The sequence below is a fragment of the Perissodus microlepis genome, chromosome 3 (genome assembly GCF_051167445.1).
Source record: "Perissodus microlepis isolate ML-2025 ecotype Zambia chromosome 3, ASM5116744v1, whole genome shotgun sequence".
Classification (NCBI taxonomy): domain Eukaryota; kingdom Metazoa; phylum Chordata; class Actinopteri; order Cichliformes; family Cichlidae; genus Perissodus; species Perissodus microlepis.
In genome coordinates this window covers 16,227,514-16,241,873 of record NC_140463.1, presented here as the reverse complement: position 1 = coordinate 16,241,873, position 14,360 = coordinate 16,227,514, and the positions used below count along the sequence as shown (strand labels likewise).

Sequence of the window (14,360 nt, the reverse complement as noted above, 5' to 3'; positions counted from 1 at the left end):
ATTATTTATTTTCCAAAGTCACAGGGAGCTGCAGCAGAAGGATGAAAGAGCCACATGCATCTCTGGAGCAGTGGGGTGCTGAAACCTGCTCTAGGGCATTAAGGCCAAAGTCAAAGAAGAAAAAAATAGTCGTTTTGCTCACCTGGCACTTCATTGTTCACCTGTAATCGTGCAGCGCCACCACCTGGACAAAGATGAAACATGCCAAGTGATCAACTGTGATAGATGAAAAAAAGTTTTATTATTTACTCATTTCTTTATTTATTTATTTAAGTCTAACTATAATTTCTGGAAGCTGATTGAAGTCTACATTTAGAAAAATAAACATAGCAAGCAAACATTAATCATACGGAATATATTACAGCTTAAGGTACGTTAATTCTGAAAAAAAAGAGAAAAAAAAAGCAGGAAACACGGAAGCGGTCCTTATTCTCCAGGTGACCGGAAACAGCATTCCCTGAAATCACGCTGAGGACGCTCAGAAACAGGTATGCAGAAGCTTCAACAGATTTTGTACCTATACTAGGTCTTAGGCTCGGACTTTCTTGTGTGCTCATATAAATGAAGATAGTGGAGTGTGTCCCGTGGGAATGGCGTAATCTCCTCCACTTTCGAAATGATCTTGGTAGTGCGCAGATGAACGACAGGTTTGAAAATTTATATATGAATGGTGACTTAAAAAAGCTTTAAACCTGCTTTTTTCTGCTTTTCAGATGGTCTAATATTTCAAATAAACATTTGTCGGTATAAATCTGTTCTACACCGAATCGCTCTTTTATTGTAAATGATAGTGAAACTAAACTGAGTGCTGACTGCAGCAGGAAGCACAAAGACATCAAACAGGAACGAAAAGTGTCATTTTTCTAGGATCTAGTGTAATGATTGAAATCCGAACTCAAACCAATCGCACAATTCATTTTCTCACCGTGATTATACTGTAGTTTATTTCTGTCGCTGCAAGTGAACTTGGAACTGTGTCGTCACGTGCAGCAGGGGGCGCCAACTCCCATTCTCTGAAAATCCCAAAATAATACAGTGAGTCCCTCCTAAGCAAAACCTTAAACAATTTTCATCTTGGTGGTGAAAGCTTGATGTTTCTTTTTCTTACAGGCAGGCCCAGCCCTAACCAATCTGGCGCCCTAGGCAAGATTTTAGGTGGCGCCCCCCTACATCGGCAGTGTAGTGTATGTACTCACAAGAAACCGAATTGCTTTCTTTTTGACCTTTTTTTTTTACTTAAAGAAAGCAAATTCACAATCAGAATAATTAACAAGATAAAAAAATATATGAATAAATAAATTAATACAAAAAATAAAAAATGAATATATGAAATACAATAAATTTTACATACATAAACACAATAAAACGTGTCAACAAGTTGGATAAAATAAATTAAAAATACAATATAAATAAGGCACTGCACAAAACAAGATATTAAATAAACCAGTATGACTTTAACAACTATATTACAAAAAAGGGGATCCTACAGAGTTCTCTAGTTGTGCTTTTTAATACTGCATTAACTAGAATGACTTACAAATTACTGTACACCACCCCCTCATCAACCTCACATCACCTGCTACAGCCTTACTCTCCTAGTCTTTCTTGCAGCAAAGTCATCTACAACATCATCATATGACAACTGATTTGAGACCACATGATTTATGCTTATGATCACTGCTGGGTTGTGCTGCTGAGGTGGAGGCAACAGGAACACCGCTTGATGCTGCTGCAAAACTGGTGGGTTGTGCTGCTGAGGTGGAGGCAACAGGAAGACCGCTTGATGCTGCTGCATCATGGCTGGGTTGTGCTGCTGATGCTGCATCACTGGTGGGTTGTGCTGCTGAAGTGGAGGCAGCAGCGGTAGATGTGGTAGATGGCCCAGGGGTGGGATTTAGAAACTTCAACAGTGCATCTGAAGAGAGGAGTATGTGACACCACTGAGTATTAAAGTCTAATAATAAAAACATATGATTCCAGGAATAAAATGAAATGATATAATATAAATGAAAAACCAAAGAGATATATGTATGATGTTAACTGATATGCAAATTAGATTAGATTCAATTTATTGTCATCATTACAGTGAAATGCTGAATAGCAGAATGCAAAGTAACAGTATAATATCATATGAGAATGTTATGTTATGATTATCTTTGACCGAATCACAGCAGTGCTCATATTAAAAAACAGCATTCCCTCTCATGTGATATTGCTTAATTAACATTAATGATGTGCACTTTAACAACTAGGCTTACAACTATAATATATACAGGGGTGGAAAAGTGACTATTACCTGCAGGGTAAACGTTAGCTAACCAGAAGGCAATAACAATGTAAACAAAAAACACCTGCTTAAAAGATGAATACAAATGAGGAATGGTGGGAAAGGTGGGAGTACTGTAATTACCTAACGTTACATTATTATTTTCCATAACAATTTAGCCCCCTCCACAATATTAACTGACGTTAAAACACTTAACTAGCTACTTATTGATTAGCAATTAGCGAATCATGTAACATTAGCTTAATGCTAAAAATTTAGGTTACTATCACATTCAGACAAATAATTTCATGTAGGCTAACGTTACCTACCTCTGTCTTTTTCTCGTTTCTCCTCCTCTTCTTTTCTCTTTTTTCTTCCCTGGGCACCTGACAGTTTTGGCCGTTTTGACATCTTGTATTGATTTTTTGATGTGGTGACGTCCAAAAGGAACCATGATACGGGAAGGGAGGGGGCGCACCGTGCGGGGAGGGGGGGGGGGGGGGGGGGTGTCGTAATGTTGTAACAAATAATATTTCTGTTAAATAAGCTTTACTTTGCATTTTAATTAACGTGGGATTATTTTTTGTATTTAGAAATAATAGTACCAACTTTTTTTTTTTTTTTTTTTTCAACATTTGTGGCACTGGCTTGGCGCCCCCTGATGGACGGCGCCCTTAGCATTTGCCTATACGGCCTATGCCACGGGCCGGCCCTGCTTACAGGTTTTTTACAACTGCTTGGTTTCTTGAAACCCAACATTTTCTGTAAAACATGCAAAACATAAAACTCTTTTGGAAACAAGCACAAAACAACGTGTGTTAGTGAAAAACTATGACATTATTTTGTCAGAAATCCACATTCACATTTTTATATGTCATATTATCTGTGGCCACACCCAACACATCTTATATAGCATTATACTGTGTATTGATCCATGTTATTGCTTCTAATCTCACTTTAAACCCAGACTCCAAGGTAGACCTCTGATGGTGATTAAGCTGATAAAATGATGTTTTCAGCATCTGTTAAACAGGTTTTGGGTGCTGCAAACATATTCCTCACAATGCTTTTTCATTTCTACTTTCAGAATCAGACCATGCTCCATGTGAGAGCTGGACGAGACTTTATGGATCTGTTTGATCGGTGCAGCGTCCTGGTTTTCTACACAGCTGCTGTCTTTGCCCTGATACACCCATGCAGAGGTAAGTGAAACACATCAGTGTAACAGAGTTATTAATCATTTTTGTTATGGATTTCTGCAACAATGATTTACTCACAAAAAGTTTTACATCCACCTGTTGGCCTAATAATGTAACTGTCTCCAGTCTGAATGTGGATGTACGTGAGCAATACTGAAATTCATATTTTAAAACTGCAGTCAGCAGTGACTTGAGAAATTGAGAGTCAGTTGCAATAAGATAATGTTACCAAGGCAGAAATGATTCATCAAGTAATTCAAATAATTACATTACAAAAAAGCCTCAAGGCAAATTCTTTGCTTTGATGCTTTGTTTAATGCATAGCTCTGTAGTGTTCAGTTGTCACCATGTAAACCTGAGCATTTTACCCACAATTGTGCCTAAAAAAGACCTGCATAAAAAAAAAGCCTGCACAGCTCCTAGTTTTTGAAAAAAAAAAAGATTGCTGATTCATCTTCATTGCAGCAGTGATGATGATGCTGTCATAGTTTAACGTGGGGTATGTCTACACTCACACCACAAAGAACAAGTAGGTGGGTGTTAAGGTTATCTAAGCACAAACCTTGCTGGAACGTTAAGACAACCAACTGCGGCCACAAAACAAGACAGAGCTCTTCGTGTGACCACTCGCGAGGGGAGCCGACCGAGGTCAAGCCATTCCTTCCACCTGAACCCAGCCGAACTCGGGCTGGATCCCCCGTACCACTTCCCAAGAGTTCGCCCAAGATGATTGGCGCCAGGTGCCTCCTGGGAGAATTGTGGGCAGCAGTCCAACTAAGACATGAAACTGAACAGATATAAAGTGTTTGTTTTGCCATACCATATATCATAAAACAAGATGCAACCTTCCCATGAACTTCCCCCTCTTCCCAAACACAGAAAGGAGTAAACGTCCTCCCATGTCATGTTGCACAGAGTGCACACAGAACCTTAACAGACCTAAATAAGGATGAGATATTTTATCAACATACAAACGATTATATATCTCTAAGCACAAATGACATTAAAACATTAACCTTCACAGTGGGGCCATTATCAAGATGGTGATGGTTTTCAGCAGCACAAAAGCTTACCATCTTTCCATCAAACACAGGGTGAACATAGTGATGGTAGGCTTGCTTTTTTTTCCACTGCAGCCACCACATGCTCCTTTATCCCTTTAAAGCCACTCCCCCCTCCCTGAAAAACCAAATAAATGATTTTATTCACTTTGATCTTTACCTGTCCTTGAGTTTATTTATTTTTGCATTTAAGAAAATGTTTTATTTTTCAATATGACAAGAAAATACAATCAGAGGGTTTTTACCTTTTTTTTTGACAGATGTTTTAGTCATTGAGCAGTTCATCTTTGAAAGACCTATGTTTTTTCTCCTTTGAATAGTTATTATGTCTCATAATAGAGAGCCGTAGTTGTTACTATTGGGATTTAAATTTCTTCTGACTTCCAGCTTGACTACTACACTGAAAACTGAACTATGGTAGTTGAAGGTTTTGTCACACAGCTCAGACTTGTTGTAGAATTGACTTTGCGGCGGAAGTGTGGTCCCTGGCTCAGCTGTAGGGGTATGAGTGGAAAATCAATAAAAACTCATAGTGCAACCAGAAGAACAGTGTGTGGGGTTGCAGTCCTTTACAGACTTGTTATTTAAAAAGGATAAAAAGTGATGGAAGTTATTGTCAGAGGCGATAGTGGTCTTCTATTGTTTGGTTAGTAAAAAGACAGTGTGAGCAGGTGTCCCATGTAAAATTTGGGCTTAAATCCTTAAAATATTATGATTTTAGAAGCTGAACAAAGATGAAAGAAAAACAGTGTGCATGATGAACTTTGGTCTTTTAAAAGAGAATCACTGGTTTTTCAAACACTTTTCAACAGCACTTGGTAAGCAGGCTGTAAAATAAGTCTGGAAAGTCTGGAAATCTAAGACACAATCCCGTTCTGTTACAGCAGCTTTGTGTCACTGGAAATATACTTCTTCTCATCAGGTCAGTCAGAGGTTATTGGTCCTCTTCATCCAGTAGTGGCTTGGATTGGTGATGACGTCATTTTGCCATGTAACCTGGACCCTGTTATGGATGCTTTGGACATGGCTGTGGAGTGGGCGAGACCTGACCTAAACCCCAGATTTGTCTTCGTGTGGCGTGACAGTGTGGAACTGGAGTCTAAAAAACATCCGTCCTACACCAACAGAACATCTGTGTTCACAGACGAACTGAAGAATGGAAACTTGTCACTGAAAATCTCCAAAGTCAAACTGTCTGATGAGGGAACGTACAGATGTTTTATTCCAGAGTTAAATAAAGACACTACAGTTCAGCTTGTTGTTGGTAAGTGAAAATATTATGAGTTTAATTGCATTGGATTTTTAAAATAGTAGAACTTTTTCTTAAACTCTGATTCATAAGTTGACATTAGTGCTGTTTTAGTAGCTGCACAGCCTTTTTCCGTGGAAAAATGTCTTCTTTGCTATTTTGGGCGGTAGGCTGTTAAACTGTGAATACTACACTACCCATTCGCCTTGGATGCATAAACTATATATACAAAAAATATAAAGATATATTTTGGGTTTAATATTCAGAAGTGCATTCAGAAGAACCTCCAGACCATATTCAAGAGGTTTTTTGTTTTGTTTTTTGTTGCTGTTGTTGTATTTTTTTTTTTTTTTTTTTTTTTTTAAATTGCTAATAAACCAATGTCATTATCTGTTCTGTTTTTGTTTTCCAGGTGCCGTCTCCTCACCTGTTATCAGCTTTGCAGGCCTCAATAAATCCATCAGTGGAGAGGTGTTACAGTGTGAGTCTGCAGGCTGGTATCCAGAGCCTGAGCTGCTGTGGTTGGATGGTGAGGGAAACCTCCTCTCTGCTGGACCTACAGAGACCCTCAGAGGTCCTGATGACCTCTATACTGTCAGCAGCAGAGTGACTGTGGAGAAGAGACACAGCAACAACATCACCTGCAGAGTCCAACAGAAGAAAATAAGGCAGAGCAGAGAGACACACAAACATGTTTCAGGTAAATCTAATGTTTTATTTAATGGTTTGAATTTCATTTCTGTGAAGGGGGGGGGGGGGGGACAACTGTAACACTGAATATGCAAGGAGTAGACATACTAAAAGTAGATGATTCTTAAAACTTGGGGACAACAAGCAATGGAAAGTGGACAAGAGAGGTGAAGAAGAGAGAGCAGGCAGGGTGGAGACGAATGTCAATGTCTGCCATCCTTTGTGACAGAATGATAGCAACAAGAGTGAAAGGTAAAGTTTACTACATGGTTATGAGACCCAGAGACAGTGGCACTGACAAAAAGACATGAGGCAGAGGTGAAGATGTAAAGATTTAAATTGGAAGTGACCAAAATTAGAAACGGAGAAGAAGTGTTAAAGATATGAATCAAAGAATGATATTTTACTAATATATATTGTAAACAATGAATTATTTTATTAATTTCAGATGATTTCTTCTTGGTCAGTCCTTCTGGTCCACCCAGTCGTCCAATCAGTAATCCAAATGTCACTGTTGCCTCGGCTGTCAGTGTTGCTGTTGTTCTTCTTCTAATTGGTGCAGTTTTCTTTGTATGGAAGTGGAGAAGAGGCAAATTCAGTAAGTCATTTGTTTTCTCTGAATGATGAATAATTGTGTTTTACCCTCGTAAATAATACTAATAATTATTATTATTTCTCATATAATCAATCTATCTATCAAGAAATGATTTTATGTGTTACTTCTAAAAATATTTCTGAGTCCAGTGTGTAAGATTTAAAGGGATCTGCCAGCACAAAAATCACCTGAAGAATAGAATTGTTGTCTTCTTGACCTTAAAAATGGTTCAGTTCCACAGAGTCTGCTTATCATTGTTTATTAGTAGAGAAACTCAAAATCCACCAACATTTCTAGTGTGTTGTATTTTTTTGCTGTAAGAACGTATCTTGGCTTGAATGAATGAATGAAATAAAAGAAAAACATAGTCAGAAACTGTTACCAACTAGGAACCCACAGGAGGCAAACCTTTCCCTAAAAAATCTGTGTACTCCCAGTGCCGGTCCCATATTTCCATACTGGATCTGTTGGGGCTTGGATTAACAACAAGTGTCTCCAGAGCTGTTGATAAACAGGGTGCTCATGGAAACAGTGCTACTGTTGGTTAAAGACAAAGGGAGAGGAGGGAGACAGCATGAGAGAGGGAATATTTTAGATATCAGTCTCATGACAACGTGTTATATTGGGGTGATGTGGTTCTGTGGGGTAATTAAGATAGATGGAGCCAAATAGTTCAAGAATATAGATGACTACTCATAGGTGATGTCCAGTGTTGGGAAGGTTACTTTTAAAATGTATTCCACTACAGATTACAGGATACATGCCCCAAACAGTATTTTGTAACGTATTCTGTTACGTTATTCAATGAGAGTAACGTAACAGAATACTTTGGATTATTTAATATATTATCAAGCTTTTTACAACTACATGAATGTACTATGGCTGTGTGATTTATTACTATTACTGAAGGTTACTCGCCATACTAATACCAACTAGATTTTTAAATCTTAATATAAAATGAGTAACAGTAGGTGGACATTAGGTAAGGCTGGACTTTTTGCAGTGATCCCGTATAGAAAACTATTCCGCGCGTATATAAAACAGGTCTGCGGCTCCGAACCGTAGTAAAGGGACCTCTGGCTAATACGTCGGGTTCATGTCGGGCTTGTAGCCGAAAACTAGCTTTACTTTGTTGTCTGGGTCAACTTTGCTAGTGAGAGACAGAAAGAGGCGTTGAAAGGCTGCAGTCGAGTCTCAATAGCTTAGTTACAACTGGGCTACACTGACCATGAGGCTACATTCTTTAGGGCTGTGCCTGTAACACTCTGCCTATTGCCTTCATATTGAATAAGTTTTTGAACAATCACTTTTAAAAATATTTCTTCAGGTCATTATGCGGGCCGCAAGTAGAGGTGACATGGGCCGCGAGATTGAGACACAGACATTAGAGCCTCTTAATGAGTGTTTTGTTTGGTTTCCACGACGTGGAAATACCAAAAATAGAGAGGACATAGCCTTACATATGAAACAGGAAAATACCGCCGTGTAATCCATTTATTTCAACAGAGTAACTGTATTCTGAATACCACCTTTATAAACGGTAACTGTAGCGGAATACAGTTACTCGTTTTTTGTATTTTAAATACGTAACGGTGGTACATGTATTGCTTTACTCCCCAACACTGGTGATGTCTGTCGCTGTTTCTGTGCATCCGCAAGGCTAACAGTTGGTTGTAATCTGTAAAACCACCACTAGATGGCACTAAATCTCAATCACTGCTCATTTATTGAGGTTGCTTCAAATACTTTGTGTAATTTATTTATTTTTTCTCACTTTTACCCGTTTACAAAAAAAACAACAAGAACTTTGTTTCATATTGTTCTTCATCCATTTCTCCTGCTTCTTTTATTTGACAGAAAAAAAGAAGAGTGAGGAGGACGGAGCTGAACAGGCCAGGAAGAAAAACACGATCAGCTCTAAAAATGATAACAGTGGGATGCAGGTGGTGGAAGGAGAAAGTGAACCACTCATGACAGGAAGAGAAGAAGATGATGATGTGGACAGCAGAGAAGACCAAAGACATGAATATGACAGAGAAACCAAACAAGATGAGTTTGTTTTAGAAACAGAACAAATAAAGAACATAAACAGTCCACGAGAAAAGAGAATAAATCTGTCTACTGTTAATGACAAAGAGTCTTTGATTACAATAGAAAAAGAAACAATGGAAGAACAGGAAGTGACAGGAAGAGAAGAAGAAGATGATGTGGACAACAGAGAAGAGAAAAACTTTAAAGCGGAAAGAGAAACACAACATGATGTTCATGAGACAGAAAGGGAGCAAGAAAGGCACACTGAGAGTCCACAAGAAAGGAGAATAAATCTGTCTACTGTTAATGACAAAGAGTCTTTGATTAAGATGGAACACAAAACACAGGATATGACAGGAAGAGAAGAAAAGGGTGATGTGAACAACAGTGGAAAGACAAAGAGAAAAAAGAAAAAGGTCATGAAAAAACCCAAAAAGAAACAGAGCAAAGAAGTGGACACTGACAGTTCAGAAACAAAAACATCTGCTGTGACTAAAACTGAGCCTCAGTTTAAAATGAAACAAGAAACACATGAAGAGCAGAGCAGGAGAGGAAGACATGAAACACATAATGTGGACATCAGAGAGCAGAGAAATAAAGATGGAGAAGCACAACAAAATCAGCATGTGACAGAAACCGTTCAAACAAGGGACACTGACAGGCCACAAGAAAAGAGAATAAATCCATTAACTGTTAGTGACAAAGAGTCTTTGATCACAGTAGAAACACAAGACATGACAGGAAGAGAAGAAAAGGAAAAAGAGACACAACAAGAACAGCTTGTAGAAAAAAGACAGATGGAGAGAAATGTGGACATGAAAGAGTCAGAAACTGAGAAAAAGAGAGCAGAGGAAAACAGTGGTGAAGTAAACAATCTTTATTCTGTGTTTATGGCACAGAAGGAGACACAGAGAGAAAAACTGGAGGCAGAACAACAGAGAGAGGAAAACCAGAGGAGGCTTCAACCAGAGACAAGAAGGGAAAGAGAGAAAGATGAGAGAGAACTGAAAATAAGGAAAGACAATAAAAACCAACCAGAGGAACAGACAGAAAGGGGTCGGACAGAAAGCATGATTTCATCAGTCCCAGTTCCACTGGATACACATCTGAAAATACAAGGACAAAACCACAAGAAACAACCAGAGGAAACATCTCAACAGAGCCCAGAAAAAATCAGAGAGCAGCCAGAGAAACTGAGAGGAGCAGAGAGGAAAGAAGGAGCTCAGGGAAAGGAGCTGGAGATTAATGAAGGGCTCAGATCTGAGGAAACAAAGAGGAAGGACAAGGAGAGAGAAAAACTACAACTCCCACATGAAGGAGAGCTGCAGGCAGAGCAACAAGTGAACGTAAATGAAAAAGAGCAGCTAGAAGAATCTGTCAGTCTCACAGAGAGAGGAGTCGACTGTGTGGAAGAAAAACAGGAGGAGGAGCCGATGCAACGAACATGTGATTTTGATCAAAAGAATAACCAGAGTAGACATCGTCCAAATGCACTGACACTGAATGAGGTCTGCACACTGCCAGTCAAGAAACAGAAAGTTGAGGAAGAAAGAAGAGCAAGCAAGCATCAGAATTTTAAAAAGTCAAAAAAGTATGTGAAAAAACAAAATGATGATCATATGAATGTTCATGATGCAGCTCACAGTCAATATGCTGCAACATCACAATCGTATGAACCCATGCAATGGACCAAAGATCAGCAGATGCTGCCAGTTCAAACAGAACCACAAGAATGTCTGAAAGAAGCGGATGAAGATCTGCAGGAGGCTGAAGAATATTCAGGACTTCAGTTTTCACCATTTACAGAAGAACATAAAGAGGAGCCCATGCTATTAGGAGAAGCAAAGTCGTTTAATTTTTCTTTTCATCTGAGCAGTGATCAGGAACCATGGAGAGAAAAAGAGACACAACAAGAGCAGCTTGTAGAAAAAAGACAGATGGAGAGAAATGTGGACATGAAAGAGTCAGAAACTGAGAAAAAGAGAGCAGAGGAAAACAGTGGTGAAGTAAACAATCTTTATTCTGTGTTTGTGGCACAGAAGGAGACACAGAGAGAAAAACTGGAGGCAGAACAACAGAGAGAGGAAAACCAGAGGAGGCTTCAACCAGAGACACGAAGGGAAAGAGAGAAAGATGAGAGAGAACTGAAAATAAGGAAAGACAATAAAAACCAATATCGCACAGAAGAAAAAACACAGAGGAAGAATCAAAGAACAAAAAACTGTCTACAAGAAAGACGGGAGGAGGAGCTGATGGAGGTCGACATCCAGAGCAGAAAACTGCATGAGGTCTGCACACTGCCTGTCAAGGAAGAGAAAATGCAAGCAAGGAAGCATCAGAATTCCCAAAAGGTAAAAGAGTGTGTGAACAAACAAAATGATCAGGTTATGGACGTTGATAATTGTCCTCACAGTCGATATGCTGCAACATCACAATCGTATGAACCCATGCAATGGACCAAAGATCAGCAGATGCTGCCAGTTCAAACAGAACCACAAGAATGTCTGAAAGAAAACGATGAAGATCAGCAGGATCAGATGGAGGTGGATTAACATTCAGGACTTCAGTTTTCAGCAGTTATAGAAAAACACAAAGATCAGCTCAGGAGAAGCAAATTCCTTTTTCTTTTTATGTTTGTACTCTGATCAGGAGCCACAGAGAGGAAGAAGAGACATGAGGAAAATAGATCATTGAAGAAAGACATGCAGTGTTGAAATGAAAAAGCTGATTATCCAGTGGAGGATGAAGGAGAAGCTCAAATTAAATATGATAAGTTGTATCTTGGGCAGCACTGTGTTTATCACTGTTGCTGCACAGCAAGAAGGTCCTGAGTTCAATTCCACCATCAGGCCGGGGTCTTTCTGTGTGGACTTGGCATGTTCTCCCCGCGTTTGCATGGGTTCCCTCCGGGTACTCCGGCTTCTTCCCACCGTCCAAAGACATGCAGCTGGGATAGGTTCCAGTGCCCCCCGCGACCCTGAAAAATATAAGCGGAAGTGAATAGATGGAGGTTATATCTTACAGAACGAGGATGGAGCTTCTGCCATCAAAAATATGTCAAAAAAGACAAATGAGTACAACTGGAACTTTCAGCACTAGCTGACTTTTATTTTTTTTTTAAACATATATTCGTTTCTGTTCATAGTGACTGTAATGTGGTGTTATTTACAGCTTGTTACCAGTAATTAACAGTCTGAGTGCCATGATGCATCATTCAGTGTAATAAAACCACTTTTCACCTTAAAAGGTTAATGTGGTGAAGAGTCCTGTTTTTAATTTAAATCACAGCCTTCTGAACAAATCCAAGTTTTTAAAACAATTTTCACCAGACTTAACATTTGCTTGGTTCAATCTGAAATTATGTTTAAATGAGGGTTAGGATAAAGGTTTTGTACTTAGTTGATGGTAAACTTATATTCATCAGACTTAAAAATGCATTAATGTTACAGAATCTCCTCACAAAGTGGGGGTTGTAGCAGTGACTCGAGGGGAAACACTGGTAATACAAAAACCTCATCCTAGCAATGTTCAGACTTGAAAAAAAGCTAGAATGCTTCTGTTTGTTCCCTATGTAACGCACGCATATGAGTATGTGCACGACCTCCATAAGGGGAACAAGCAGCCTTGAGAAGAACAGACTCTACTCAATGAAGGAAGCCACCTGGCGGAACAAGATAACAACAACATCCTGGGAGGGCTGCACTCACATCATATAACCGCACACATCGTATAACTACGCTTGCACAACACACTTTGTAACCATATATACTAATTTCTCTTAGTTAAAACAGCAACAAGCTTTATGAATATTTATGTGTGTAAACAATAAAAACGACCTGCACGGGAGAAGCAAGTTGAAGTGGGTTGGAGACAAGTGCTTCCTCTCGTGAGTGAAAACTTGAGCTCTGTGTGACCTTTTTCCTGAGTGAGTTTTGGTTTATCCAGCAGTATCGGGTAAAACTAACAAATGATTTTTATACCATAGCTTCAGTTTCACAAAAATCTCATTGCAGCTCACCAGCCTCATAAGGAAAGACAATTTAGTCTTTCAACAGCCTCCAGATGACATATTGTATATTAACTATGGTGATCCTCACACTGTTCATCCAGTTTCATTCGATTCAAGTTTAAAAATGTCTTACAGTTTATTTTGTGACCAAATGGCTGAAAAAAAACCCAAAACGTCAGTTTCAATTGTCCTTTGTTTTTTTGCCATAGTTTTCTTATGGTTGCTTGCTAAAACATCATCTTTACATTTTTGTACTTCTTACTGGGATATTTAATATTCCCTGTGGTTTAGGAGGAGCACTGTCACATCCACTCATACTGTCTAATAAGGTGTTCTTGACCAAAATATTGAACCCAAAAATGTTCCTGAAGGTGAGAATCATGGTTCCTCACTGACGTTGGTCCACATGTGTTGTTAACAGCTGAATAAGAGCACTTCAGTTAAGTAATTTTACATTTAGTTATATTCAGGAAATAGAGTGTAAGTATTGCTGTTACATGTAATATTTTCTCACTGTAAATCAGTGAGGTGTTGAATAAAATGTTGAGTTGTTATTGCTGAAGACTTAAAAATGTATATAAACTGCAAATACTTTTTGAATAGATTTTTATATCCTCATATGTTTGCCTAATGTTTGTTTCAAAATTCACCAGCCTGACAACAGGCAAAGCATCACATTCAACCTGTGAAATACGTGTAGCTGCAGTTAAAAGAGTTTGTGAGTTTGTTATAATAGAATAGAATAGAATAGAATGCCTTTAATGTCACTATACAGTTGTACAATGAGATACAGAGCATCTCCTACTCAGTGCAAACATGCTGGGGGGGGGGGCACAGTTCTGCAGCGCTATACAGGGAGTGCAGAATTATTAGGCAAATGAGTATTTTGTCCACATCATCCTCTTCATGCATGTTGTCTTACTCCAAGCTGTATAGGCTCGAAAGCCCACTACCAATTAAGCATATTAGGTGATGTGCATCTCTGTAATGAGAAGGGGTGTGGTCTAATGACATCAACACCCTATATCAGGTGTGCATAATTATTAGGCAACTTCCTTTCCTTTGGCAAAATGGGTCAAAAGAAGGACTTGACAGGCTCAGAAAAGTCAAAAATAGTGAGATATCTTGCAGAGGGATGCAGCAGTCTCAAAATTGCAAAGCTTCTGAAGCGTGATCATCGAACAATCAAGCGTTTCATTCAAAATAGTCAACAGGGTCGCAAGAAGCGTGTGGAAAAACCAAGGCGCAAAATAACTGCCC

The 14,360-nt window shown here is 38.9% G+C and overlaps 1 protein-coding gene across 1 annotated transcript; it reads left to right on the top strand.

Annotated features, from left to right (window-relative positions):
• Positions 1-416: 416 nt before the first annotated feature.
• On the top strand, positions 417-13,573 carry LOC146390175 (uncharacterized). The gene is made up of 6 exons (XM_084923207.1): positions 417-488; positions 3,354-3,468; positions 5,449-5,790; positions 6,188-6,475; positions 6,914-7,063; positions 8,918-13,573. The coding sequence occupies exons 2-6, from the start codon at positions 3,363-3,365 to the stop codon at positions 11,641-11,643; spliced, it is 3,612 nt and encodes a 1,203-aa protein (XP_084779333.1). The 5' UTR covers positions 417-488; positions 3,354-3,362; the 3' UTR covers positions 11,644-13,573.
• The last annotated feature ends 787 nt before the right edge of the window (positions 13,574-14,360 follow it).

Bases quoted from the DNA above. Each gene is read 5' to 3' on its own strand.
- LOC146390175 (XM_084923207.1), top strand. From the start codon at position 3,363: ATGCTCCATGTGAGAGCTGGACGAGACTTTATGGATCTGTTTGATCGG. The intron at 5,791-6,187 runs GTAAGTGAAAAT...TTTGTTTTCCAG, and splicing joins TACAGTTCAGCTTGTTGTTG to GTGCCGTCTCCTCACCTGTT. The intron at 6,476-6,913 runs GTAAATCTAATG...TATTAATTTCAG, and splicing joins GACACACAAACATGTTTCAG to ATGATTTCTTCTTGGTCAGT.